At 44.8% G+C, this 27,984-nt stretch overlaps 1 protein-coding gene across 7 annotated transcripts; it reads right to left on the reverse strand.

The window, feature by feature from the left end:
- Nucleotides 1-49: 49 nt before the first annotated feature.
- LOC116743522 (zinc finger protein 134-like) lies at nucleotides 50-27,983 on the reverse strand. Of its 7 annotated transcripts, XM_032612042.1 has the most exons (6): nucleotides 27,790-27,983; nucleotides 24,732-24,858; nucleotides 18,942-18,986; nucleotides 10,317-10,546; nucleotides 7,560-7,686; nucleotides 4,137-6,261 (listed from the first exon to the last, which is right to left on the reverse strand). In XM_032612042.1, exons 1-6 carry the CDS (start codon nucleotides 27,820-27,822, stop codon nucleotides 5,045-5,047), a joined length of 1,779 nt encoding a protein of 592 aa, XP_032467933.1. In that variant the 5' UTR covers nucleotides 27,823-27,983; the 3' UTR covers nucleotides 4,137-5,044. The 7 variants fall into 7 exon arrangements, 1 of the variants encoding a protein (XP_032467933.1); XR_004346803.1 differs by lacking the exons at nucleotides 4,137-6,261; nucleotides 7,560-7,686; nucleotides 10,317-10,546 and adding exons at nucleotides 50-229; nucleotides 21,100-22,833; XR_004346799.1 differs by lacking the exons at nucleotides 4,137-6,261; nucleotides 7,560-7,686; nucleotides 10,317-10,546 and adding exons at nucleotides 50-229; nucleotides 20,277-22,833.
- Nucleotide 27,984: the final 1 nt, after the last annotated feature.

The following is a 27,984-nucleotide window of genomic DNA, read 5'->3' on the forward strand; positions in this document are numbered from 1 at the left end:
AAGGTAATCTCCACGTCCTACTCTTCCACCATCTTCTCCTGTCTCTGTATAGGTTGTGAAGAGAGAAATAACTGCTGATTGAGCTCCTGTTTATTACAATATTAAGGGAATGCATTTTAAAAAAACAAATCCAGGGAGTTCCCTGGTAGTCCAGTAATTAGGATTCCTTCCGGGCTTTCATGCTGTGGACCGTGTTCAATCTCTGGTTGGGGAACTGAGATTCTGCAAGCTGCACAAGAAGCCAAAAAAAAATTTTTTTTAATTAAAAAATAAAAAAAAAACAGGGCTTCCCTGGTGGTGCAGTGCTTGGGAGTCCACCTGCCGATGCAGGGGACACGGGTTCATGCCCCAGTCCAGGAGGATCCCACATGCCACAGAGCAGCTGGGCCCGTGAGCCCTGGCCACTGAGCCTGCGCATCTGGAGCCTGTGCTCCGCGACGGAAGAGGCCACAGCAGTGAGAGGCCCACGTACCGCAAAAAAAAAAAATAATAATAATAATAAAACAAATCCAGTATATTAAGAATACAAAGGAAAAAAAATGGTGTCAAAAGCTCCTGAAAGGAACTTTAAGGAAAATCTTAAATTCATTAATGATGATGGAGTTGTGAAGATAAAAACTCTCATTAGAAAGATTAGAGAACTACATAGGAGTTGAGGTAATAGAAACAAAAAGAGAGAGAAAATGCTCATAAAAGTTTAGCCATAAAGCATGAGGGAGAGAAATGGTAGAACATAAAAAAAATGTACTAAATCAGAGTGAAGGGTAGCTATTTTATGAAGTACACAAATTTTATTGATGCTATTTGTAAAACAGATAAAAAGACTGAAGATCAATGATTGGTGGTTTATCATCAATAGATTTACAAAACCAAGAACAAAACCCCTCAGAAGCTAAGTCATGGGAAAATCATCCTTAGATGGCATTAATGGAGGGACTGACCCTAAATTCAGGGGAGGCATCACTACCTTCTCAACATAAGGGAGCCCATATTTGTTTTAGATTTGGGAAGCAGAGGGTATTATCAAATAAAATCAAATAATGATTTTCTTTTCTCTGTATAAAGGCAGAATGTTAATATAGATAGAAGTAATCCTGGGGGAACTTTATATGAAGTAACAAATAGTTTTGAGATTCTTGAGGTTTTTGGTGAATATATTAAGCTAGGAACACCAAGCTGGGCAGGCAAGTAGCAGAAGTGGGGAAGGTCCTGCTGGAATAGGGGACAACTGGAGCATTCAGGTAAAGTCCTTGACCAGGATTTGGAATCTTTTAAATGAGAGATCAGTAATGATAGCTCTTTAAGCAGATGGACTAAACATTTATAGATAATTAGTAGGACTAATTAGTAGGACAATTCAGGCTAGAAGAGGTCCTAGGTTATCTGGACATTCCCCAACTAAGTGATGTGAAGTTTGCAGGTGGTGGCAGTTAGTAAGACTAATAAGTAATCAAAATACGGAGTCTTTTTATCCAACAGGAGCAATGGAATGTTAGAGCAGTGATTGTTGAGTTCAGGAATTATGTAGCTTTGAAGAGCAGAGAATGTGTTTGTGAACCTGATGATGGATCTGGCCTTCCACCGTATCTGCATCTTATGCTCCCTGCAGTAAGTGGCTAGCATGTGCAACTGGGCCAAGGGTTATTGGGGTAGGGTGCAAGTACACTTCCCTAACTGCTGGGATCTAGTGGTTGTGCTGTAAGGACAGTTCTCATTAGAACCATAAGTAGGAATTATATGTTCCACTATAAATGGCCTATGACACACCATGAAGATGCTACTGAGTTCATAATAAGAATTCAAGTGGGGTGAGTCTACAAAGCAAAACTAAGATTTTAAGAAGCTCTTAGCATTCTGGATGTCAGATCAAAGAGTGCAGATTTAGGGTAAAAAAACAAAAATAGGGACTTCCTTGGTGGTCCAGTGGGTAAGACTCCGTGCTCTCAATGCAAGGGGCCCAGGTTCAATCCCTGGTCAAGGAACTAGATCCTGCATGCATGCTGCAACTAAGTGGTCTGCATACTGCAACTAAGATCCTGCTTGCCACAACTGGGACCTGGCACAGCCAAAATTAATTAATTAAAAAATAAATATTATAAAACAAAACTTAAGATTAAAAAAAGAATTTTAGAACTACAGTTCAGCTCTGCAATATGTGTTCCCTTCAAACAAAAGGCAACTTATAGGCATACCTCATTTTATTGTGCTTTGCAGACACCGAGTTTTTTTTTTTTTTTTTTTTTTTTTTTTTGTTTTTTTTTGTTTTTTTTTTTTTTTTTTTTTTTTTTTTTTGTGGCATGCGGGCCTCTCACTGTTGTGGCCTCTCCCGTTGCGGAGCACAGGCCCCGGACACGCAGGCTCAGCGGCCATGGCTCACGGGCCCAGCCGCTCTGCGGCATGTGGGATCTTCCCGGACCGGGGCACGAACCCATGTCCCCTGCATCGGCAGGCGGACTCTCAACCACTGCGCCACCAGGGAAGCCCCGAGTTTTTTTTTTACAGATTGAAGGTTTGTCGCAACTCTGCATCAAGCAAGTCTATTGGTGCTGTTTTTTTCCAACAGCATTTTCTCACTTTATGGCTATGTCACATTTTGGTAATTCTTGCAACAATTCAAACATTTTCATCGTTATATTTGTTATGATCTTTATCAGTGGTCTCTGATGTTACTATTGCAAAAAATTATGACTCACTGAAGGCTCAGATGATGGTTAGCATTTTTAATTTAGGAATAAAGTACCTTTTAAATAAAGTATGTCCATTGTTCTTTCAGACATCATGCTATTGCACACTTAATAGACTACAGTATAAACATAACTTTTATAAGCACTGGGAGACCAAAGAATTCATGTGACCTCCTTTACTGCAATATTTGCTTTACTGACGTGGTCTGGAACCGAACCCACAACATCTGAGGTACGCCTATAGTGAGGCTTTTTGTAAGAGATGGTGGCTGAGCAAATGGAACATGGAGACTGCAGCAAAGGTTCTCTGGGCTGACAAAAGTGTATGTGGAAATTGTGAAATGAGGAAGTCATCATCTATGGTCTTAATAAAATTTCCATGCAGAGACGATCCTAAAATTTAACTCCAAGTTTAATGGTAAATATTGATATGAAGATTTTTAAAACTGGTTTTAATATTTAAGAATCTCACAATAATTTCAGAGCCAAAGAAAGATTAATCAGCACTTTGTATTTTCTGAATTCACTTTAGATTATCAGGCTTCAATAATGTCATGTTGCATAATCTAAGTGCTACTGATTTCTCACTATACCTGGGAACAATTATCACATCCTAGATACTGCAGTTCCAAAAGTATTGTAGTTTGTAACAGCTGTGCTCTCTTGAGGGTGGTCTTTGGGCCTACAGAAAAACCCTGACATCCAAGGTACTTATTAGGACCACAGATGTCAACAGTCTTTCCCAGAATGCCTTGTACATTGTATGGCTTTTTCTGACACCAAATATGTCATTCCATCACCAATTCTCCAACACCAACTGGGTATCCTACAATTCAATTCAATTCTGACACTAACTACTTGGAGTTAGTGCAGACCCCACCCATTAAGGACTCAGTCCCATACGACTGCCAACCACAAAATGGGTCCCAAGGCTACTCCCACTTCTGCCAAGTCGACTACAAATCTGGTTTGATAATTTGCTAGAATGACTTATAGAACTCAGGAAAATGCTATACTTACAATTACAGTTTATTATGAAGGACACAAGTCAACAGCCAGATAAAAGTGAGGTCCAAAAGAACCCCAAGCACAGGAGCCTCTAACCCAGTGGAATCAGGGTATACCCCCCTTCCTGGTTGGATGTGTTTACCAACATGGAAACTCCCCAAACCCTGTTTAGGGATTTTTTACTAAGGTATCATTACATAGGCACGGTTGACTAAATCACTGGCCATTGTGACTGAACTCAATCTCCAGCTCCTTCCCCTCCCCAGATGTCAGGGGTGGGGCTTAAAAGTTCTAACCCTCTAATATCTGGTGACCAGCCCCCACGCTGAAGATCTGTACAGGCCTCCACCTTGAGTCATTTCATTATCACACAAAAAAACTCCTATTACTCAGGAAATTCCAAGGGTTTTAGAAGATCTCTGCCAGGAACCAGGGACAAACATCAAATATTTACTTTTTTATTTTACCACAGACAGGAATACAGCTTAGACAAAAACTGTAGTAAGACAGACTTTCTTACACCATACTGTTCCCTGAGACCCTCATGAAACCTGTCCACCTGTTCACACTAGCAAAGCCAAATTCTATTTTCATTTTGTTTTTCAAATTGTTTTCAACTACCCCACATAGTGAATAAAACTGTTAAGATTAAAGGTGACTTAAACAATAAGATTTTTATTATTGTACATATCAGAGCAATATGCAGCAGATCATTCCCAGGTTGGCGACTTGGAGGACAGAGAATGCTTCAAAAGTTTCACCCCTAAGACCAACAATGCCATGAAGAAGGAAAACTTTACAAGCCACCAGCAGTTCCCAGACTGGGTCCTTTGGGCCCAAACTGGATCAGGTCCATGCCATAACTAGTTAGAGAGAAGGGAATGGGAACTCCCTAGGGGCTTCGACTACGATTTCCTCTAGAGAATGGGAGAGAGAGTACAAACATCTGTCTTCTCTGAGCATGCTGTGGTGACTGATGCACACTATGAGGACCTGCCAGATGGTAGAGGCGAGTTGACTTCTGCCACAGAATCTGGCAGTGACTTAATTATGGCAAGGTTCCTGAGCAGGTAAAATATGAAATGTCGCTCCTGAAAATTTCTCACCTACCTGGAACTCATGGCAGATTGCTCCTCATAGAGGCTCTCTAGTGCTATCACACTGAGCAAAGAGATAGCAAATTCCCTGAAGGTCTAAGGCCATTATCTTATGTAGATTTCCTTATCCAGAAGGTATTTTTTCCACATTAGCTGAATTCCTAAAACTTAGAACTGAGTTGTGAGATTTTGGTGTTGAATCAGAGCAGACTGGTAACTGAAGGCTTTCTCATGTTGGCTGTACTCTTGAGGCCTTTATCTAGTGTGAAGTTTATGGTGCTGAATGAGGCTGTAGTTTTGGCTAAAAGATTTTCCACATTCACTGCATTCATAAGGTCTTTCTCCAGTGTGAATTCTCCGATGTAGAATGAGGCTGAAGCTTTGGCTAAAGGATTTCCCACATTCCCTGCACTCATAAGGTCTTGCTCCTGTATGAACTCTTCGGTGTTGAATGAGGCTGGAGCTTTGGCTAAAGGATTTCCCACATTCACTGCATTCATAAGGCCTTTCTCCAGTGTGAATTCTGCGGTGCTGAATGAGGCTGGAGCTTTGGCTAAAAGATTTCTCACATTCACCACATTCATAAGGCCTTGCTCCTGTGTGAATTCTCTGATGCTGAACAAGACTGGAACTTTGTCTAAAGAATCTGCCACATTCAGTACACTCATAAGGCTTTGCTCCAGTGTGAATTCTCTGGTGCCGAACAAGTTTGGATTTGCACCCAAAAGCTTTCCCACATTCGGCACACTCATAAGGCCTTTCTCCAGTGTGAATACGCTGGTGCTGAACAAGTTTATATTTGAACCTGAAGGTCTTCCCACATTCACTGCATTCAAAAGGCCTTTCTCCAGTATGAAGCGTCTTGTGCCGAAGAAATGTGTGCTTGTAAGTGAAGGTTTTCCCACATTCACTGCACTCATACAGTCCTCCAGAGTTAATTCTTTGGTGCTGAACAAGTGTACGTTTGCAGCGGAAGGCTTTCCCACATTCACCACACTTGTAAGGACTTTTTCCACAGTGAAAGGCCTCCTCACAGCCAGTACTGCTGTGTATATTCAGTACTGCTTTGGGAGTGGCCTGGTACTGGAAAAGGCCCAAAGTGTCCTTTCCACCCTCCCCACAGGTGAAAGGCTTCCCTGACAAATAGATTCCATAGCTCTTCACAAAGGAGGTCCTGTTCATACCCTTGCTGCAGGGTTTTTCCCCACTGTGCTTCTCCTGGTGTTGGTCAAGATTTGCCCTGAAACAGAATTGTTCCCCACATGCTACACATGTACACGATTTCTGCCCAGTATATGTTCCTTGATGCTCAGCCAGGTACAAAACGTCCTTCATGACAGGAGCACACATCTCACAGAGATGAGCTTTCTGGGTTGACGGATCTGGCTTTAGAGTCCTGATTTGTGGCATTCTTTCCTGAGAAACACTCTGTCCTGAAGGAGCCTTGTCATTCTCTATGCCACACAAACAACCTGAAAACAGAAAAATGCTAGTGAAGTACGTGGGGACTTCACTTTGGGGACTGGTGGCAGCCACATCACAAATATGTGTCTGGCACACCAAAGCATGAATACATGAGGTGGTTTTCAGGATGACGGAGTTGGAGTCAGGACGAGGAAGAGGCTGTTTTGCAGTACTGGGACTCTAAAAGGTTACAGAAGTAGAGAAACCTCACAAGATGAAAAACTGTTAAGAATGTGATGCAGCAGAGTGAGAAGAGGCAGGCAGTTTTAAACTCACTCTTCACACCTTGAGCAGTGCTTTAGCTGCTGCTAACATGTGAGTGTTGTACAGAAATTTTTGTCCAGGGATAGAAAAATCCATTTGCAAATGACTAACTGGTTTTCAAGGACTATCAAGGAAATGTGCACACCACATTCATAAGGCCTGTTACATGTGAGCCATGTACATGTGAGCCAACACTGTTACATGTGAGCCAACACTGGAGAACACAGCAGATGCAGCAGTAGAGAAGAATAGGTAACAGGTGGAGGAAGGAAAGTTGGGTATAGCCAGGGGCCAGAAGTCAGAGTTAAAGTGACAAGCTGGCCAAGTATAAAGAACGGGGAAAAAGAGATGGAAATGAGGTGTGGCACCCAGCAGTGGCACCAAAACACTAGTTTGAACAGGTTCCTGGTATGATGTGAACACAACCCTGATGTCATGTCCTTGCCAGGCCCCCTCTAGCCCATCGTGCCACAGTGGGCCATTCTATGAAGCACCCAGGACTCTCCCCTGCAACCCACATTAACTACATGGGACTTAGAAAATTCAAGTCCTAAGGGACAGACAGGACAGGCAAGTGGCCAGTTCCAGCCCAAAGAAACATCACATAACAGAGCACAGAAAAGAAATGTTACAAAAAGAACCTCAGATGAGGGTATTACAAACACAGCTCATGGTGCACCTAACTAGTGCCTATGCCCAGTGATGTGCAATTCTTGGCACAGGCAGGCATGAAAGAACAGTCAGAAGAAGGGAACAAAACCTAGGAATCATGGATCTGGAAAGTCACCCAACTAGGGAGGAGGCAAGCAAGATGGGACCCATTTGGCTTCCTACTAGGCTTCAGAGCAGCAGGTATTAGGTCTCCAAGGAGAGAAAAGGGCAGTGCAAACAACCCAGCCCTAGCAACAGCAGCACCTTCCAAAGGAACTAGGAAAGGAAGTAGTCCCCATGGTTTGGATGCAGGAAGGACAGAGCAGCCCCTAAGGAAAAGCAGAAAGGCAAAGTCTAGCCCAGGTCATAGGGGTGGGTGTGCAGGCCTTACCCAGTGAGGATATAAGTGTAAAGATCTCCAGCATCACATCATGGTACAGGTGTCTCTGGGCCTTATCAAGGAGACTCCATTCCTCCCAGGAGAAGTACACAGCCACGTCCTCAAAAGTCACACTAGCCTGTCATGATGGGGACATATGAAACCACTGGTCCTTTCTCCTGAGGACCCACAATCCATCCTGCACACATCCAGCCCATGCCCAAGTTTCTTCCAGGCTCCCCACTTCAGATGAGACACCAGAACCTGATGCCATTGGTACTGCTCTCTCCTCATGGTTCCACTAATCACTGTGCCCAGCCCTCAGCAACTACAGACAGGTAGGCAGAGAGATGCCATCAGAGAGATGCTCAGGGACAGAACTGCATGGCTCCATCTCTTCCTGTCGGGCAATTTCCAGGGGGTCTTCCATATCATGCCTCACAATAAAATGTGGAGTCACCCATCACTCTTAAGTCTCCTGTACCAGGGCCCAGGGTCCATCAATTCATGCTCCCTCTCTCCACATGTACCTCTCTCACATCTCCAGACCCCACGGTTGCATCCTCGCAGCCATTGCCAACTCTCTGTCCCACACTATAGTCATCTTCCTGGACTCACCCCAGAGAACCTGGCAAATTCAAACAGAATCCAATTCTACCCAAGACCTCTGATGGATCCCGAAACAATTTGAAGGCCTTTCTGCCTGTTTCTAATTCTAGCTTCAACATTAGTCATACAGAACCATATGTGTATTTCAGATACCCATAACCCTCTCCTACTTCTAGGCTGTACTCATTCCCTCAGCAGCCACAATCCTCCTCTCTCCACCTAACCCTCATTAAAATCCCAGCCACAATGGTACCCACACTAAGCATAGTGATTCTCACAGATAACCACATTTTCCCATTATGTTATCTACATTATCTACTGAAACATCCCACCAAAGCTCACCACAAAATTCTAGCAAATGCATCTTATCTCTGTTAGTTCTCTGCCTCTGCATCTGTCTGTCTACTCTACCTTTGGAAGTCTTGGACACCTGCCAACACCTCAGGCCTCACACATACTCCCTTCAGGGCTATTTCTCTCCTACATCTGTGTTTATGATGTCCATAACCCCCAACCAGGTGCCCAAGCAATATATCAATTCTTGGAACTCATACACTTCTTTCTGACCTGCTAGTAACAATATCACCATGGCCTGAATTCCACCTTCTAAATACAATCCATAGTTCCACACCGGTGCAGACACTAGCCACCACTTTCAGATGTCTCCATCCCGACCCACACCCCAGATTTCCAGATCTCTGTACTGCCCACCTGATGTCACTACTCCTTTGTTTTCTGAGAAATCTCATAATTTTAACACAGCCAAAAACAAAATTCCTGTTATGTCCAATGAAAATCACTCTTACTACTGATTATCTCATCTCAGTTAATGAAGCTTCCAGTCTTTCAGCTGTTAAGACCAAAACTTTACTGCGATCACTGACTCTTACCATTCTCTCTCCCACCCTCAAAATCAGAAAATCTGGGCAGCCCTTCTTAAATAATGGATCCAGAATCCAACCACTTCTTCCAACTCCACAGCCACTACTCTGGTCCATGAACACGCACTAGGACTTCTGCAGTACCCTCCTCCCTGGTCATCCTTCCTCCTCCCAAAGACTGTTTTCCACTCTGTAACCAGATGGAGCCTGTTTATACCTAAGTAAGATCATCTCCCTCCTCTTTTCCAAATCTCCCATTACCTCCACAATAGATGCCCAACTTCTCAGACAGCCACATTACAAGACTGACTGCTGTACCCTTGCTCTCTGTTGCTAAAAGAAAGGAGACCTGCTGTGCCCTGTTCCCAGTTTGTGGACACACTACCAAACATTTGAACATGCTGCACCTGTTTCTGGGATAACCTTCTACACCATTTTTCACAGATGACCAGAAAGCAACTCTTCCATGAAACACTTGGCCTGGACTAGAATGTGTCTAGAGGATTTCTCCCAGATCCCCAAACCCAAGGGCTGGGAAAATGGCAGGTGAAGAGTCCCACGACACCACAATCTCAAGTTCATATGAATGAGATCCAAGCCAGTGAGGGCCTGGGACACCCTCCACTTCCCTTTGTAGGTTCTCTAAGTGCTTCCTCAGTCATGGGGACCTGTGGGCAGAAGCAAGCCATAAAGGTGTATTCCAAGGGGCTCAAAACTCCCTGTACCCCTCGCCAGCCCTGGAGGCCAGATGACCTTGGGCTAAAAGACTAAACTCTCTGCTTCAGACCTCAGTGCTGCCTCTTCCCAGTTCTATGTTGGACAAGGACTCAACCTCCCTGTGCCTCACTACCCTCATCACCCCCATTCCAATCTGTTCTCCCTCAGAGTAGCTCTTGGAAAGCTTTTAAAACCCTAAATCAGACTATATCCCTCTTCTCTTCACAACCCACCATGGCTGCCAGGGTCCTCAGAACGGAGGTACAAACCCCTCAGCTTGACAGTGCAGGTGCGCGTCCACCTCACACTCTCCACTCCATGCAAATACAAGACAGTTCCAGGTTTCCCGAATCCTCCCTCCTCAGTCCCACCTCCAAGCCTTTGCACCTGCTGGTCCCCCCGCCTGTCACCCTCTCCCACGCACCATCACACTGTCAGAAAGAGAGCCCATTCACGACCGCCTCACCGTCCTGGACACAGCGGCCTGAGCTGCGGGCACGTGGGCAGGGGATCTAGTGTCTGGTGGGGTGGGGGGGTGAGGGCCCGGAGGACGAGCGTTTACCTGAGGCGGGTCCCTTAGCGCCGCCACCGCATTCGGACTCTGTGGGTGGAGCTGGGCCGGTAGCGGCGGGAGAACAGAAGGGACCCAGCCACGGCCGGCCTTATCCAGGGTCTGACGCGGGACACCCCAGGCGGTGTCGCCGAACTTCAGACCCGCCTCTGTGCAACGGGGACACCTCCACTCGGAACTCCTTAGTTCACTCATCTCACCCCCCATGGAGCGCTCTTGAACTAGAACAAATCCAGAGCGATTAAAATGGCCGCCACGAGGAGGCCGCCGGAAGTCCCTCCCCGATGAGAAGCGCATGCGCAGGAATGTCTTTACCCTGGGTTTTCATTGGCTTAGACATGCTGCCTCTCGGCACACAGTCCTCTAGGAAATGTAGTTCTCAGAGGTCTAGCTAGGGCTCCAGCTGGTGGTCCCACCCCCACAAATCCAGAAGCACTGCGAGGGATCTAACTAGGCTGGAGAGGAGGCTTTCGTTACTTCTTAGAGTGGCTGTAGGGAGACTTATGGGGAGTGTTGTCTGCAAGTAATCACTATAAGTTTTCAGAAATACTATTTCAGACCCCATTAAGCATGTTCCCAGACGGTAAAAGTAATATTATAAGTGCTCCCAAAGTCTACAGACACATACTGGGCATATAACCTGAGAAAACCATAATTCAAAAAGAATCATGTGGGCTTCCCTGGTGGCGCAGTGGTTGAGAGTCCGCCTGACGATGCAGGGGACACAGGTTCGTGCCCCGGTCCAGGAAGATCCCACATGCCACGGAGCGGCTAGGCCCGTGAGCCATGGCTGCTGAGCCTGCGCGTTCGGAGCCTGTGCTCCGCAACGGGAGAGGCCACAACAGTGAGAGGCCCGCGTACTGTTAAAAAAAAAAAAAAAAATCATGTACCACAGTGTTCATTACAGCTCTATTTACAATAGCCAGGACATGGAAGCAACCTAAATGTCCATCGACAGATGAATGGATAAAGAAGATGTGGCATATATATACAATGGAATATTACTCAGCCATAAAAAGAAACGAAAACGGAGTTATTTGTAGTGAGGTGGGTGGACCTAGAGTCTGTCACACAGAGTGAAGTAAGTCAGAAAGAGAAAAATAAATACCATAAGCTAACACATATATATGGAATCTAAAAAAAAAAAAAGGTTCTGAAGAACCTAGGGGCAGGACAGGAATAAAGATGCAGATGTAGAGAATGAATTTGAGGACAAGGGGAGGCGGAAGGGTAAGATGGGATGAAGTGAGAGAGTGCATGGACTTATATATAATACCAAATGCAAAATAGATAGCTAGTGGGAAGCAGCCGCATAGCACAGGGGGATCAGCTCTGTGCTTTGTGTGACCACCTAGAGGGGTGGGATGGGGGGATGGGAGGGAGACGCAAGAGGGAGAAGATAGTGGGGATATATGTATAGCTGATTCACTTTGTTATAAAGCAGAAACTAACACACCATTGTCAAGCAATTATACTCCAATGAAGAGTCTACAGATACAAATGGACAAACAATTCCAAAAAGTCATTGGGACATAAAATATGTACATTGTTAGTGCCAACTAAAGAATGCTGCTAGCCATCTGGATCTATAAGGATTGAGTCACTAGCCACTGCAGTCACTGATCCCCAGCACACGCTGAAAATAGATCAGGGCAGAGGTAAGGAATGAGGCACTCTGTGCTCTGGGAAAACTGGCAGAACAGGCTTTCAGAAAGTTACAGTTTTTGAGGAGAAATTTTTTATGAATCTGGATTCTTGCATCTTCCCATACTTAGAAAAACACTAAAACCATTAACTAAAATTCCTCGTGACCAGCGGCATGTGGGATCTTAGTTTCCTGACCAGGGATGGAACCTGCACTTCCTGCATTGGAAGTGCAGAGTCTTAACCACTGGGCTGCCAGGGAAGTCCCCTGACCTCCCTTCTTCTCTCTTCAGAACAGTTTCTCAGAGCTATCTGAGAGGCTGTCTCCTGGGCGGTAGTTCTCAGTAAAATACTGAATAAACTTGATTCACAGCTTTTATTTATTGTTCTTTACATGCACGTAACCAACGCAGGGGATACAGGTTCGAGCCCTGCTCCGGGAAGATCCCACATGCTGCGGAGCAACTGAGCCCCTGCGCCACAACTACTGAAGCCCACGTGCCTTAGAACCCGTGCTCCACAACGAGAAACCACCGCAATCAGAAGCCCACGCACCGCAACAACGGGTAGCCCCTGCTCTCTGAAACTAGAGAAAGCCTGTGTGCAGCAACGAAGACCCAACGCAGCCTCAATAAATAAATGCCTTTAAAAATAATAATAAAAGAAAGGAAGAAATGCAATACATGTCCTGCATCCAATTTGTGCCTTAGGAGAGGCAGTCCATGGGCATTGCCGGGGTGAAGATTTTAGTGTAAGGGGTGAAGTCAACTCCAACTTTGAGGTCTTGGGTTGGGACAACGTCATTTGAACTGTTATCATCTGAGGTGATGTCATCTCTAGCAACGAGCTCCTGGGCCAGGATGATGTTGTCTGGGATGTTGGATGGGACTGTCCCTTCTAAGAGGGTACCTGCTTGAGTTGATATGGACCTCAGCATTTGCCATGTTTAGTTGAAACAATGGCTTACTTGGAGGGTTGGAGCTTCTTGAAAATTGATAAAAGTACTCAGACCAGAAGCAGAAAAATCAAGTCACAAGAATGGTGTGCAGCTGCATTTGACAGGTTTTTGGTTTATTTGTGGAGGAAGTTTAGGTTTAAATTATAACTCCGAAGTGAAAAAGGAATGTCCTGGCAAGGCCTCATATTGTGGCGTTAATACATGTTGAGACGTGTGATTTTGATTTAACTGTGAGACAAGAGATTCCTAGAGGTTCTTGCTATTTTTACCAAGGGGACAATTTTAAAGTAATGACCCAACAGCTTATAATAAATGTGGAGATGTGGCCATTGTGAGCCAGGTCATCCCATGCTAAGATTCTTGCCTGAAGTTTGCCCAAGGGTGCTGTCCCTTGGGTCCTGTGCTTTATCAGGGATGTCCTGGCTAAAGGATGGAAAGAAGCAACATTTCACTGAGCTCCACCATGTCTGATGGTTGGCAGTGCTGTTCATCTTCCACTGCAGTTCACTCAGTTAATCCCAAGGGGCTCTCCAGGTAGACAAGGGGCCTGAATGGAGGTGACCTTCCAGCACCATGGAATCTGGCATGTAACTAAAGACAGAGGATGCCACCACTCCTACAGGTGGAATATGCCAGAGGTTCCAGGTTTGTTTCCAGGCTGTTTTAATCTACGGAGGCCTCAGTAGCTGTGCTGAGCTTGGACTGTGTTGTTTCCATGACTCAAAGCATGGTGGGCAGCTGAACACAGAGAGTCACAGGCTCAGGGTCTGTGAGAGCCTCTATTTCCAGAAGACACAGGAGGTAGACAGTCATCGGTGTTTGTTGTTTTTTTTTTGCAGTATGCGGGCCTCTCACTGTTGTGGCCTCTCCCATTGCAGTGCACAGGCTCCGGACGCGCAGGCTCAGCAGCCATGGCTCACGGGCCTAGCCGCTCCGTGACATGTGGGATCTTCCCAGACAGGGGCACGAGCCCGTGTTCCCTGTATCGGCAGGCGGACTCTCAACCACTGCACCACCAGGGAAACCCCATTGGTGGTTTTAATGGCAGACAGCATGGGCAGAGAAGGCCAGCTTCTTGTATCAGAAGCCCTTGGTCAACTTACAGCTATCATGTGTCCAGACTCCAGCAGGTTTAAGGAGAAACTGCCAAATCCTCTATGGTAGAGTTTCTGAGGGCACTATCAGGAACGTCTGCTGATTTTAATTTGGAAGTAAAATTTGTAATGACGAATATGTTGGAGTAGCCAGGAAAAGGTGTATTGTATCCCTCTTAAGGTAGGAACAAACTGCAGTAGAGGCTATTGAAACAGGCACTGAACAGAATATGTCAGCCAAATCTATAGAGCAAAAAATATTCACCCGTTATTGATTGAACAGAATCAGTAACTTTTACTGCGTATTGGATATGGAACATTGATGAACAGGACCATAGCATTAAGGTTGTAGTAATCTATCAAGTGGTGCTCATTTTTTTCAGATTTAAGAACAAACAAAATTGGACTGTAAATGGAGAAGCAGTGGGGTATAATCACCATTTTATTACACGTAAGTTTTAATCCTTGAAGGTCCTGTTTTGACTTACATGGGGTCACATTTATCAAGCCAATTTGTAAATGTCAAAGTCTTGATTTTAATCCATTTCTATTGTGCCAAAGCATCTATGCCCAATATGGAATATCTGAAAGAAATGGGTATTGTGACTATGGGAGACTGAAGCAAGGCTATGTCAGGGAGGGGGAAATTTCCCCCTCTACCCCTCTTGAGTTCCTGTGGCTGGACTAATAATAAAATTGACACAAGGGACTTCCCTGGCCGTCTAATGGTTAAGACTCTGTGCTTCCACTGCAAGGGGCATGGGTTAGATCCTTGGTCCAGGAACTAAGATCCCAAATGCCGCACAGTGTGGTAAAAAAAAAAAAAAAAAAAAAAAAAAGTGACACAAGACAGATTAACAGGACAAAAAGAAACACTTTAATTCATGTGCACTGAGGTCTCATAGGAACATGTCTCTTCTGTCAGTGTTTTTGTTCTAATCCCAAGTGTGAAATGTGAAACAAAATGGAGTCACTTATGTCAAGGCTTTTAAAATGGTGCTGGGGGACTTCTCTAGTGGCTCAGTGGTTAAGAATCCACCTGCCAATGCAAGGGACACGGGTTCGATCCCTGGACCAGAAAGATCCCACACGCCATGAAGCCACTAAGCCCGTGCACCACAGCTACTGAGCCTGCAAGCCACAACTACTGAAGCCCACACACCTAGAGCCTGTGCTCCGCAACAAGACAAGCCACCTCAATGAGAAGCCCATGAACCACAACGAAGAGTAGCCCCCCCTTGCCACAACTAGAGAAAGCCTTCGCACAGAAACGAAGACCCAACACAGCCAAAAATAAATAAATAAACTTACATATATATTAAAAAAATGGTTGATGATAAATTTGATGTTATGTATTTTTTACTACAATACAAAGAAAATAATCTTTAAAAAAATACAGATAAGTCTTTAAAAGTAGAGAAACTAGGACTTCCCTGGTGGCGCAGTGGTTAAGCATCTGTCTGCCAATGCAGGGGACACAGGTTCGAGCACTGGTCCAGGAGGATCCCACATGCTGCGGAGCAACTAAGCACATCTGTCATAACTACTGAGCCTGTGCGCCACAGCTACTGAGCCCGGGTGCCTAGAGCTCATGCTCCGCAACAAGAAAAGCCACTGCAATAAGAAGTCCGAGCACCACAATGAAGAGTAGCCCCCACTCGCTGCAACTAGAGAAATCCCGTGCACAGCAAGACCTAATGCAGCCAAATATAAAAATTAATTTAAAAAAAAAGTACTTGTAACGTCCAGCAAAACCCATCAAAAACATTAATTAATTAATTAATTAACTCACTAATTTAAAAAAGTGGAGAAACTATCCCAGCTGCAGGGATAAAGTTGCAGACATCAGAGTCAGAGATATGGTGGTATGATAAGGGCGTTTGATGGTTTTGAGATAACAGCTTTGTACTAGGATGGGAGAGGAACTGTAGGAGCTAAGGACAGTACACGTCTGACAGCCAGCAACCTTAGTCCTGACTCAGCAAGATGGAAAGGTCAGAGCTGTCAGTCACACAAAAACCTCTTTGAAGAAACTGGGACTTCCCAGATACCCTCAACATAAGCAGAGAGCATCTAGGGAGCTGAGAGTCCTCAGTCCTACAACCACATAGAATTGAACTCTGCCAACAACCCAAACAAGCAAGAATCTGGTTCCCCAGAGCCTCCAGAAAGGAACACAACTTGCCAGCATGCAGGAATACCTGGAGCCCCAGGGACTGGGGGAGAGCTCTGCCTCTGGATGACTGCATCAGTGTCCAGATGACTCCTTTCCACACCTGCATGGATGCTACCCCTGCAGTTACTGTCCTGGCATCAAACATCAATTTGATTCTTCTGACTCCGATTAAACATTATCCCTAAGTTATTGATGTGATGGTTTCTACTAACCTGGACTGGGTGATTATCCTCCTCACTCAGATGAAAGTTGGGGTCCTGGGAAACTCCTCACTTCTTTGTTTTTTTACTTTCACTTCACTCACTGGAAGAAGTCTCACACCCAGAGACCAAATCCTCAACCACCTTGTCCTAGCCAACTGCTTAGTTCTTTTCTCCAAAGGGATCCCTCATGAAATAACAGTGTTTGGACTGAAATATTTCCTGGTCGTTGCTGGATATAAACTTGTGTTCTATTTTCATAGAGTAGCCAGAGGGGTTTCCCTCAGCACTACCTGCCTCCTTGGTGGCTTCCAAACCTTAAAGCTTTGCCCCAGTAGCACTAATTGGATGGAGCTCAAAATTAGAATCTCAAACTACATTGGCTTCTGCTGTTCCTTTTGCTGGATCCTGACTCTCCTAGTAAATACACATATTGCTATAAAGGTGCATGGCCCAAACAACGCCAAAAGTATAAGTTTGGGGCTTCCCTGGTGGCGCTGTGGTTGAGAGTCCACCTGCTGATGCAGGGGATACGGGTTCGTGCCCTGGTCCAGGAAGATCCCACAAGCCGCCGAGCGGCTGGGCCCGTGAGCCATGGCCGCTGAGCCTGCGCGTTCGGAGCCTGTGCTCTGCAACAGGAGAGGCCACAACAGTGAGAGGCCCACATACCGAAAAAAAAAAACTATATATATATATATATATATATATATGTATGTATGTAAGTTTGAAAAAAGTATATAAATACTGTTCTGGGCCCACTCCCGACAGACGTACAAGCTCTTAGCTTTTGACATGCCTTCCTCATTAAGCTTAATCATTTCTAGCTTCTGATTTAAAGTGAAAGACATGAAGTGATTCTAACCTTTCACTGGAACACTGGAGGTTATTGTAGGGTTATTAGTCGGCCTAATTTCAATATTGTTGTGTATCAGGGAATAGGGAGGCCAAGGAGAGAGAGAAAGACAGCGTAATGGCCAATCAGTGGAGCAGTCAGAACGCACATTTATCAATTAAGTTCACCATCTTACAGGCGTACAACTCATGGTGCTCCAAAACAATTACAATAGTAACATCACAAAAACAAAAAACAAAGTAACAAAAAAACCAACTGGGAATTCTCTGGCAGTCCAGTGGTTAGTACTCTGTACTTTCACTGCCGAGGGCCCGGGTTCAATGCCTGGCCAGAGAACTAAGATGTCACAAGCTGCATAGCACAGACAAAAAAAATTTTTAAAGTAACATCAAAGATAACTAATCACAGATCTCATAAGTAGTATAATAATAATGAAAAAGTTTGAAAACTTGTGAGAATTACATGTGACACAAAGATACAAAATGAGGAAATGCTGTTTGAAAAATGGTGCTGATAGATTTGCTCAGTGCAGGGTTGCCACTAACCTTCAATTTATTAAAAACAAATACAGTATCTGTGAAGCACAATAAAACAAGATACGTCTGTAGTCTGCCTTAAAAAACAAATATATTTTTGAGAAAATTGATAAAATTCAGCACTGATTAATATTTATCACATTTGAAAATATTTTTATTTTATGTGAGAAAGTTATTGCCATTATGGAAATACTCTTACATTTTAGAAAAGCATTCTCAAGAAACTATGCATTAAGCAACACAATCTCTGGATTTTAAGTAAAACAACCCACTAATGTGCATGAGAGATGAAATGCAAATGACTATAAATAATGACAGAAGATTGGGAATCCATGACAGTCTTTTCTACTTTTATATATATTTGAAAATAGCAATTACAAACAGTAGACTATATCCTGTATCAGAAATCTTATAAGTTGAAAAGCACAAATTTAAAAAGGGCTTAAGGAAATTTTATGCATCAAACCATCAAAATTGACATTTTTAATATATACATAAGTCAATTATATATCAATTAAACTCTTTTAAGTTACAAATATTGAAACATCATCACTCTCTAATCATTTCTCTGTTTAGAATGGTGTGATACTGCCAACTCTTCCCAACTCTATTCAGTGACATCAGGTTGGTAGTTTGAAATTGTTCATGGTATTTATACCAAAGAAACTGGCAAACACTACAAACTAAGGCTTGATTTATAGTATTACTGAATGCAGTATATTGAATGTCTACACTTAGAAAAGTGATGGAGAATATGTTAATAATGCTGATGAAACTTAAATGTTTGGTATAGGTGTCCATACACTGTGCATTCCATCAAAAAAAAAAAAAAAAAAAGTAAAAAATAACAAAATATTCTTCCAGTATTCAACAACAATGATTCCATGCAGCAAAGAAGTCACTCACATCATTGAAGAATAAGTAAAATACCAACATGTCTTTGTTGTTTGTCTTATTGTAACTAAAAAGCAAATAGCCAAATTCACAAAATAGAAAATAGGACAAAGAAAAGAATAGACATCTTACTAAAGAAGATATACAGCAAACACATGAAATAATGCTAAACGTTGTAAATCCTTAGGGAAATGCAATTAAAACCAGTGGATTACCTCTACACACTTATTTTAAAAGGGTAAAATTAAAAAGTAACCTTACCAGGTATTGACAATGGTGTGAAGGAATTGGAAGTCTCACACACTGCTGGTGGGAATGCAAAAAAACACAAACATTTTAGATTACAGTTTGGCAATTTCTTAAAAAGTTATACTATTCACCTACCCCATGACTGAGGTACTGCACTGAGTTATTAATACAAGAAAAATGAAACATATCCATATAAGTAATTGTAAACTAATGTTCCTATCAGCTTTTATTTATAAAAGCTAAACACTGGGGGACTTCCCTGGTGGCGCAGCGGTTAAGAATCCGCCTGCCAATGCAGGGGACACGGGTTCGATCCCTGGTCCGGGAAGATCCCACATGCCGTGGAGCAACTAAGCCCATGCGCCATAACTACTGAGCCTGTGCTCTAGAGCCCGCGAGCCACAACTACCGAAGCCCACACGCCTAGAGCCTGTGCTCCGCAACGAGAAGCCACCGCAATGAGAAGCCTGCATACCACAACGAAGAGTAGCCCCCGCTCTCTGCAACTAGAGAAAGCCCACACAGCAACGAAGACCCAATATAGCCAAAAATAAATAAATAAATAATAAATAAATTTATTAAAAAAAAAAAAAAAAAAGCTAAACACTGGAAATAACTGAAATACCCATAAACAGATGAATGTATGAACATAGTCAATTATACATGGAAGAGAAAGCTTCCATTTCTAAGCATTCTTAGAAATAAGAATGTTCATGTCAGTACAATGAATTATTCTCAAAGTAATTATGTAGCATCAATGAAGCCAGAAAAAAAAAAAGTAAACACTTTATGATCAATCATAACATTCTAGAAAATGCAATCTATTGTAAAGGAATGTAAATAAATGGTTGTCTGTATGGCCAGGGAGAGCAAGGAGACTAGAAAAGGGCATGAGGAAAATATGTTGGTGACAGATAGCTCATTATCATGATAATAATAATGGTTTCACAAGTGTATACATGTGAAAACTTATCAAATTGTACACTTTAAATATGTACAACATATCTATGCCCATTATACCATCATGCAGGTTTAAAAAGTGGTTCATAATAATAATCTAAATATCCCACTCTTCAGAAAATTACTCCACTATCTCATTCCTCATGCCTTGAGGGGCAGCCTCTCCTCAGGGACACGAAATACTGGCAAACAGTGAAGGCCATTTCCAGCTGAGTCAGGAGGACTGCTGGCTGGGTCACAAAAACCACATGCCTGGACCACAGTATCTCACCATCCTTCTTCTATTGCCTGTACAGCAATGGCCTTGAGGTCAACAGCTCAGAAAGCCTAGAGGAATCCCCCCAAACCCTTATTTTGTCTGCCAATGACTTCACAACATAAACATACCTGGAGGTCCTGAGATTTCTGGACACACTCATCCTGCAGTCATTGTCAGTAGAACATTTGTGGATGTACCTTTAGAAGTGGTACATTCCACGTAGCTTGCTGCAGTCTCCTCCACTCCCTAGTAACCAGTGTTTCTGTACCAATTGCGGTCTTCCCTGCCCCTGCAGCCTTACAACTATGGACACTAGCCTATGGAATTCCAGGTATCAGGGTATATATTGTTGCTTTGGAGGAGAACTGGGGTTAAGATTTCCCTCAGTAGTGCTGGCCATTGTGTGTTATCCCCTGTGGGCAAGAAAAAAAAGAATCCATGTTGTCTCCAGAAGCACTAGAATGCACAGAACTCTCGTATCCAGGCAAAAAATTATAACAAAGTATTCTTTCCTAGGAGGCCTTGGCAGCAATGCAAACTAGGCCAAAATGAAAGCCCTATATTTGGCCATCATACCATGTCCTCTGAGGCACCCAAAGTTTGGATCTCCACAAAAGTCATTTACCCCTCAAGTTGACGGTCCTATTGTGCTTTCAAACTATTCCACACAGTGAAGAGCATTTCCAAAATTAAGGTGCTTAAACAAAAAGTCTTTACTATTACACAAACCAGAGCAACGTGCAACAGGCAATTTCTGGTTGGGTGACTTGGAAGCTGGAAATATTCATCACAACTACCCGAGACCAACTGTGTCCCTGAAAAAGCTAGTTCTTCTCTGCAAGCTGCCAGCAGAACTCGGATAGTGTTCTCAGGGCCAACACAGGTCAGGTCCATGCCCTAACTTGTCAGAGAAAAGGGAATGAAGACTCCATAAGGGCTCAGGATACTCACGATTTCCTCCAACAGGACAGCACAGAGGTCAGTTGCTCTGAGCATACTAGGCTTGTGACTGATGCCAACTGTGAGGGCCTGCCAGATGCTAGAGGTGAGATAGTTTCTGCCACAGAAACTGGCAGTGACCTTGGGCAGGTTACACATGCTTCCAACACAACCGTGAAATTTACGGTGAATCAATTCCTAGTCTGTGGCTATCCCAACGTGAGATTCGATTCACGCAGATGGTTCCTCACAGAAGCTTTCCTCCAACACAATGATGCTAAGTAAGAAAAAAGCACATTCATTGCATGTGCAAGACTTTTTCCAGTGTGAACTCTGGTGTTGACCGACGTTAAATTTGGAGGTAAAGGATTTCCTATACTCACTGCACATGAGCTCTCCTGTGTCGAAGGAGACCAGAGCTCTGAGTAAAGGATCTCTGACATTCACTGCAATCAAAAGGTCTTGCTCCAGTGTGCACCGTCCGGTGTCGAATGAGGTGGGTTTTGCGGCTAAAGGATTTCCCACATTCACTGCACTCATAAGGCCTTTCTCCTGTGTGAACTCTCTGGTGCTGAATGAGGACAGATTTCTGGCTAAAGGCTTTCCCACATCCACTGCACTCATAAGGCTTTTCTCCAGTGTGAACTCTTTGGTGTTGAATGAGGACAGATTTCTCACTAAAAGATTTTCCGCATTCACTGCACTCATAAGGCCTAACTCCAGTGTGAGCTCTCCAGTGTCGAACGAGGTGGGTTTTACAGTTAAAGGCTTTCCCACATTCACTGCACTCATAAGGCCTTGCTCTAGTGTGAGCTCTCTTGTGTCGAAGGAGGCCAGAACTTTGGCTAAACGATTTTCCACATTGATCACATTTATAAGGCCTTTCATTAGTGTGAACTCTCTGGTGTTTAATGAGGATGGATTTCTGGATAAAAGATTTCCCACATTCACTGCACTCATAAGGCTTTTCTCCAGTGTGAACTCTTTGGTGTTGAATGAGGTCAGATTTCTGGCTAAAAGGCCTCCCACATTCACTGCACTCATAAGGCTTTGCTCCTGTGTGAACCCTCCAGTGTCTAATGAGGTGGGTTTTACGGCTAAAGAATTTCCCACATTCACTGCACTCATAAGGCCTTTCTCCAATGTGAATTTGCTGGTGCTGAACAAATCTGTATTTGCATTTGCTACACTCATCAAGACCTTCTCCAGCGCAGACTCTCTGGTGATGAAGTATATGAGTGTTGCCAAAAACTTCCCTGCATTCAATCCACTTGTTATGACTTTTTCCATTGTTTAAGGCCTCCCCAGACTCAATGCTGCTGTGTGGCTTCTCACCATTGGGAGTGGCCTGGTGCTGATGAAGGCCCAAAGTAGCTAGGAAGTCTTTTCCATCTTCCCCACAGGGGAAGGGCTTCCCTGACACATGGAGTCTGCAGCTCGTCACAATCGAGGACCTGTCCACATCCATTTTAAGGTTTTTCTCTCCATTGCCATGCTCCTGATACTGGTGAAGGCTTGCATTCAACCAGAAGCCGCTGGACCCCCCACCAAAGTATGGTTTCTGCCCAAGATATGCTGCCTGGAGCTCAGTCAGCTGCAAAATGTCTTTCAAGACTGAGACACACTTCTCACAGGGATGAGTCTTCTGGTTTGATGGAACTAACTGAGAAGTCCTGACCTGTGACTCTCCTCCAGAAACACTCTGCTCAGAAGGGATCTCCTCATCCTCTGCTCCACACTGACAATCTGAAAGCACAGGAATGCTAATAAAGTGCTAATGAATCCATGGGAATGTTTTCAGAATGAGGCACTAATTTGAAGGGAGAGCTGCTCTGCAGTACTGGGCCTCTAAAGTTCACAGAAGGGGGGTAACTTTCCAGGACAAAGGGCACAAATACAGGGTGTAACACAGGGAGGAGAGGCAGGATCACTTACTCCCTCCTCTGCCAACAGCCTTCAGCTAGATCTTGTCAGCTGGGAACATGTCCATACTATGCAGAAGGATGACTGTGTCCAGGCCCAGGGAAATACAATTGGAACTGAGTAGCTGGTGTTTAAGGACTATTTAAGAATGTGTGCACACCTCACAACATTTTACAGGCATATGTCGTTATCATGGCACTTTGCTGTATTGCCCTTTGCAGATACTGCATTCTGGTTTTTTTCTTTACAAATTGAAGGTTTGTGGCAACCTTACGTCCAGCAAGTCTATCAGTGCCATTTTCCCGACAGAATTTGCTCACTTTGTATCTCTGTGTCACATTCTGATAATTCTCACAATCTTTCAAACTTTTCCATTATTATTATATTTGTTATGGTGATCTGTGATCAGTGATCTTTGATTTTACTACTATGACTCACTGAACGTTCAGACAATGCTTAGGATTTTTTAGCAAAAAAGTACTTTCAAATTAAGGTAAGTATATTGGTTTTTAGGCATAATTCTACTGCACTTAATACACTAAAGTATAATATAAATATAACTTCTATATGCACTGGGAAACAAAAAAATTCACGTGACTCACTGTATTGCAGTGGTCTGGAACTGAACCCACATCTCCAAGGTATCTGGATAAGTGTAAGTCACTGTGGGAGAAACTACAGATGGTGCAGTGGAGAGGGACATGATGCATACAGGTCTGAAAGGTGGGGAGAGTCAGAAACTGGAAATGACAAATCAGTAAAGTGTCAAGTATGCAGAAGAAAGTGTAGAAATAATTTGCATCAAGTGGCACTTGCACCAAAACACTGGTGGACACAGGGTAGGTTCCCGGTATGATTAAACACAGCCTCATTTTCATGACCTCCCCTCGCCCCCCTTCAGTTGCCACTCACCAGGACCAGGTCTCCTCTGAGACCAACTTGCCATGTTCACCCTGTAAAGCAATCAGGGCTCTCCCCACACACCCCCAGTTCTGTAACTACGTGAGACTGGAACGAAACAAGTCTTTAGGGAAAGACAGGACATGTGAGTGGTCAGCACTGACTCAGAGCAACTGAGGAAAGAGCAGACCCCAGGAAAGGAAAGACTATTACAACAAAATCCCAAAACAGGGACTTTCAAGAAAAGCTTATACATAAATAGTGACAATGACAATACCTGCAATCCTGATATAGGCAGTCACAAGGAAGTCTTAAAATTAAAAGTTCTCATCACAAGGAAAAAAAATGTGTAACTCTATATGGTGATAGATGTTAACTAGACTTACTATTGTGAGCATTTTGCAATATATACAAATACCAAATCATTATGTAATACACTTGAAACTAATATGTCCTATGCCAATTATATCTCAAAAAAAAGAGGGAAGGGAAAGAATCTGGGGCACAAGGTACCATAGATCTGGACACAGTCAACTTGCCAAGGAGAGGACAAGAAATGTGAGCTCTATTAGGCTGACTGCCAGACTGACTCCCAGACACTTCCCTGCATTCCTTGGGGTATCAGACGTTGGGGCTTCTTGAGGAGTACAGTACTCGTGGCAGTGTACACAGCTCAGCACTGACATCCACAGCACATATGCCAGGTAAGTGGGGAAGTTAGCAGAGACAATGGTCTAGCCATGGAATGGAGAGAGCTGCCTCTTGGACGGGGGAAAGACAGAGGACAGTTGAGGACACTGGGAGGAATATGAAGGCCTTACCCAGGGATGTTGTAAGTTCAAAGTTCTCCAGCATCACATCATGGTACAGGAATCTCTGTGCCTCATCAAGGAGCTCCCACTCCTCCTGGGAGAAGTAAATGGCCACGTCTTCAAAGGTCACACAGGCCTGCCATGATGGGGACAGTTTGTTCCATGATCAGCTTCTCTCACAGGACCCCAAGTTCATCCACCCACCTACTCATACCCTGCTCACCATCCCCCGCCACTTCCTCAGAGGAGATACCAGGCCCTGGTGTCATTGACGTGAACACTCTTCTCATGGTCCCTTTGATTACCCTGTCCACCCACAGCACCAGGCAGGTGGACAGACAGATGATATCTATGCTCTGGGCCTGGCACACAGGGAAGGACTCCCTCTTACGAGGCAATTCTCCTAGGATGTCCCAGATCATGCCTCCCAGACATAACCAAGGGTGTGGGCTCACATTTTAACCTTATGTCCTCAGTGCCAGGGCCCTCAGGCCATCAGCTCACACTCCATTTCCACATCACTCTTTGTACAATGTCTCTCTCAGTCACCACCTCTTTCCTGCCCTGCAACACAGGCATCTGCCTCTCCTTCCTACGTGTCATGGAACACGTGGCATATAGAGAGTGCTCAGCAAATTCAAGCAGGATCCAACTACCCAGACCTCCACTGGTCCCCACTGTCATTGGCAGTCCTGCCTGACTCTGCTCCTTGCTTCAACCTCAGCCACCCAGAACCACTTGTGCATCTCATACAGTCATGTCCCTCTTCCACATGAGCTACACTTGATGTGCTCTCCCGTCACAGACTTCCTCTCCTTTCCTAACCATCATTCAAAACAGAGTCCCAGACACTTTCCAGCCCAGGTCCAGTGACTCTCCCAGATGACCACTTGTGCCCCTTAAACTAATCCACCAACCTGACTAAAACCCCCCAGAAACAGAAGGTCACAGCAAAACCCTGGTGAGCCCATAGAGCAGTGAATAAGCAGTAGACCTGGCCTCACTGTCAATCTTGCCTCAACTGCTCCTTTGCCGCCATTTCTGTCTCATGTGCAGTCATCCCTCAGAAATCAAAATCACCTAGTAGCTCATCCTCTTTCCCACACTGTTCCCACGACCACTTATCTCCTTTACCTATGTTTGTGGTGTCTATCATCCTCCACCTTTGTGCCCAAGGACAAGGCCCAGCCCTCAGACCCCACTCTCCCCTTCCTGGGCTATTATTAACACTATCATAACCAAGATTATCGCCACTAAATGTGACCCACAGTGTTACGGACTGAATGTATGCATCCCCCCAAAATTTGTTATGTTGAAGCCTTGACCCCAAATGGTAGTTGGAGGCATGGCCTCTGGGAAGTAATCAGGTTTAGATTAGGTTGTAAGAAGGAGCCCTTATAAGAGGAAGACAGGCATCTCTTGCTCTGACCACTTCCTTGTACCAAGAAAAGTCTACGTGAGGATACAGGGAGAAGGGAACCATCTGCAAGACGGGAACAGAGTCCCCCACCAGGAATCCAACCTGCCAATACTGTGGTTTTGGATTCCCAGCTTCTAGAACTGTGAGAAATAAAAAGTATTCTGTTCTAGCCATCTAAGCCAAGACACACAGCTCCACCCTTGTCCACATACTATCCACCACCTTCTTCAGGTGTCTGTCCTGAAACCCTCCCCAGAGACCTAGACCTGTGTGTCCAGCTGCCCACTTAATACCTCTACTGATTCGTTCTCTGAAACATCTCATACACTTAACATGACCAAAACAAAACCTCTAATATCGACTGAAAATTAATCCTGGGGCTTCCCTGGTGGCGCAGTGCTTAAGAATCTGCCTGTCAATGCAGGGGATAAGGGTTCCATCCCTGGTCTGGGAAAATCCCACTTGCCACGGAGCAACAAAACCTGTGCACCACAACTACTGAGCCCGCGCACTCTAGGGCCCACGACCTGCAACTACTGAAGCCCCTGTCCCTAGAGCCCATGCTCTGCAACAAGAGAAACCACCACGATGAGAAGCCCACACACCGCAACGAAGAGTAGCCTCCCACTTGCCACAACTAGAGAAAACCCAGGCATAGCAACGAAGACACAATGCAGTCAAAAAAAAAAAAAAAAAAAAAAAAAAGAAAATTAATCCTACTACCAAATTCCAGATCCCAACTGATGGAGCTTCCATCCCTCTGGCTGCTACACCCCAAAACCTTACATTCATCCCTGACTTCTACTCTCACAAAATCAGAAAATCTGAGCAGATCTAATGAAAAAACTGAATTCAGAATCTAACCATGTCTACCACCTCCAAGGTCACCACACCGGTCCACATCATCAAGACTCTCCTGGACTGTTACAGTAGCATCTTCCCTGGTTTTCCTACCACATTCCTCACCCCCCGCCCCATTCGGTTCTCCACTCTGCAGTCACAGGGAGCCTGATAAGAGCTGGGTCAGATCACCTCCCTCCTCCGCTCCAAACCTCCCATTGTTCCCATCACCTGCAGAAATAGACACTCAACTTCTCAGAGCGCCATTCCAGACCTGACTTCTGCCCCCTTGCTCTCTGTTCCCATGAGAAACAAAGGAGACTTGAGATTCCCTTGAACTAGCTCAGTCTCCCTTGCAAGCACCTGCACATTCTGGTACCTATACGCGAGGCAACCAGTCTAACACTCTGAACAGCTTTTGGAAAACTTCTGAAAGCCTAAATCAGGAGAGTCCTTTTCTGTTAACAACTGTCAATGCTCCCGGCCTCCTGAAAATGGCAGCGTGGCATTTCAAGCGCGACTCTGCCTCACCTTCTCTGTTTCCTGAACACACAAGGCAGATCTCGGAGTTCCCGAATCCTCCCGGCTCAATCCGACCTCCAAGCCTTTGCACCTGCCGGTCCCTCCGCCTGTGACCCTCTGCAACGCGCCATCACACCGTCTGTCAGAAACAGGGCCCCACCCACGGCTGCCTCACCGTCCTGAATACCGGGGTCTGGGCTGCGGGCACGTGAGCCGGCGCCCCGCACTCGAGGCTTTAGTGTCTTGTGGAGTGAGGGCGGTGAGGGCCGGAGGACGAGCGTTTACCTGAGGCGGGTTCCTCAGCGCCGCCGCCGCCATCGGACTGTGAACGGGGCGGGGAACGGCGGGAGAAGAGGGGGGATGCGGGCACAGCGGACCCTACCCCAGGCCTGGCGCGGACAGCGTCTCCTCTCTGACCTTCTCGGTCTCGACTCGCCGCTGTGGAATCTGAGACCGAGCGAACATACCCCGAGCACCTAC

The sequence above is a fragment of the Phocoena sinus genome, chromosome 19, assembly GCF_008692025.1.
Source record: "Phocoena sinus isolate mPhoSin1 chromosome 19, mPhoSin1.pri, whole genome shotgun sequence".
Classification (NCBI taxonomy): Eukaryota; Metazoa; Chordata; class Mammalia; order Artiodactyla; family Phocoenidae; genus Phocoena; species Phocoena sinus.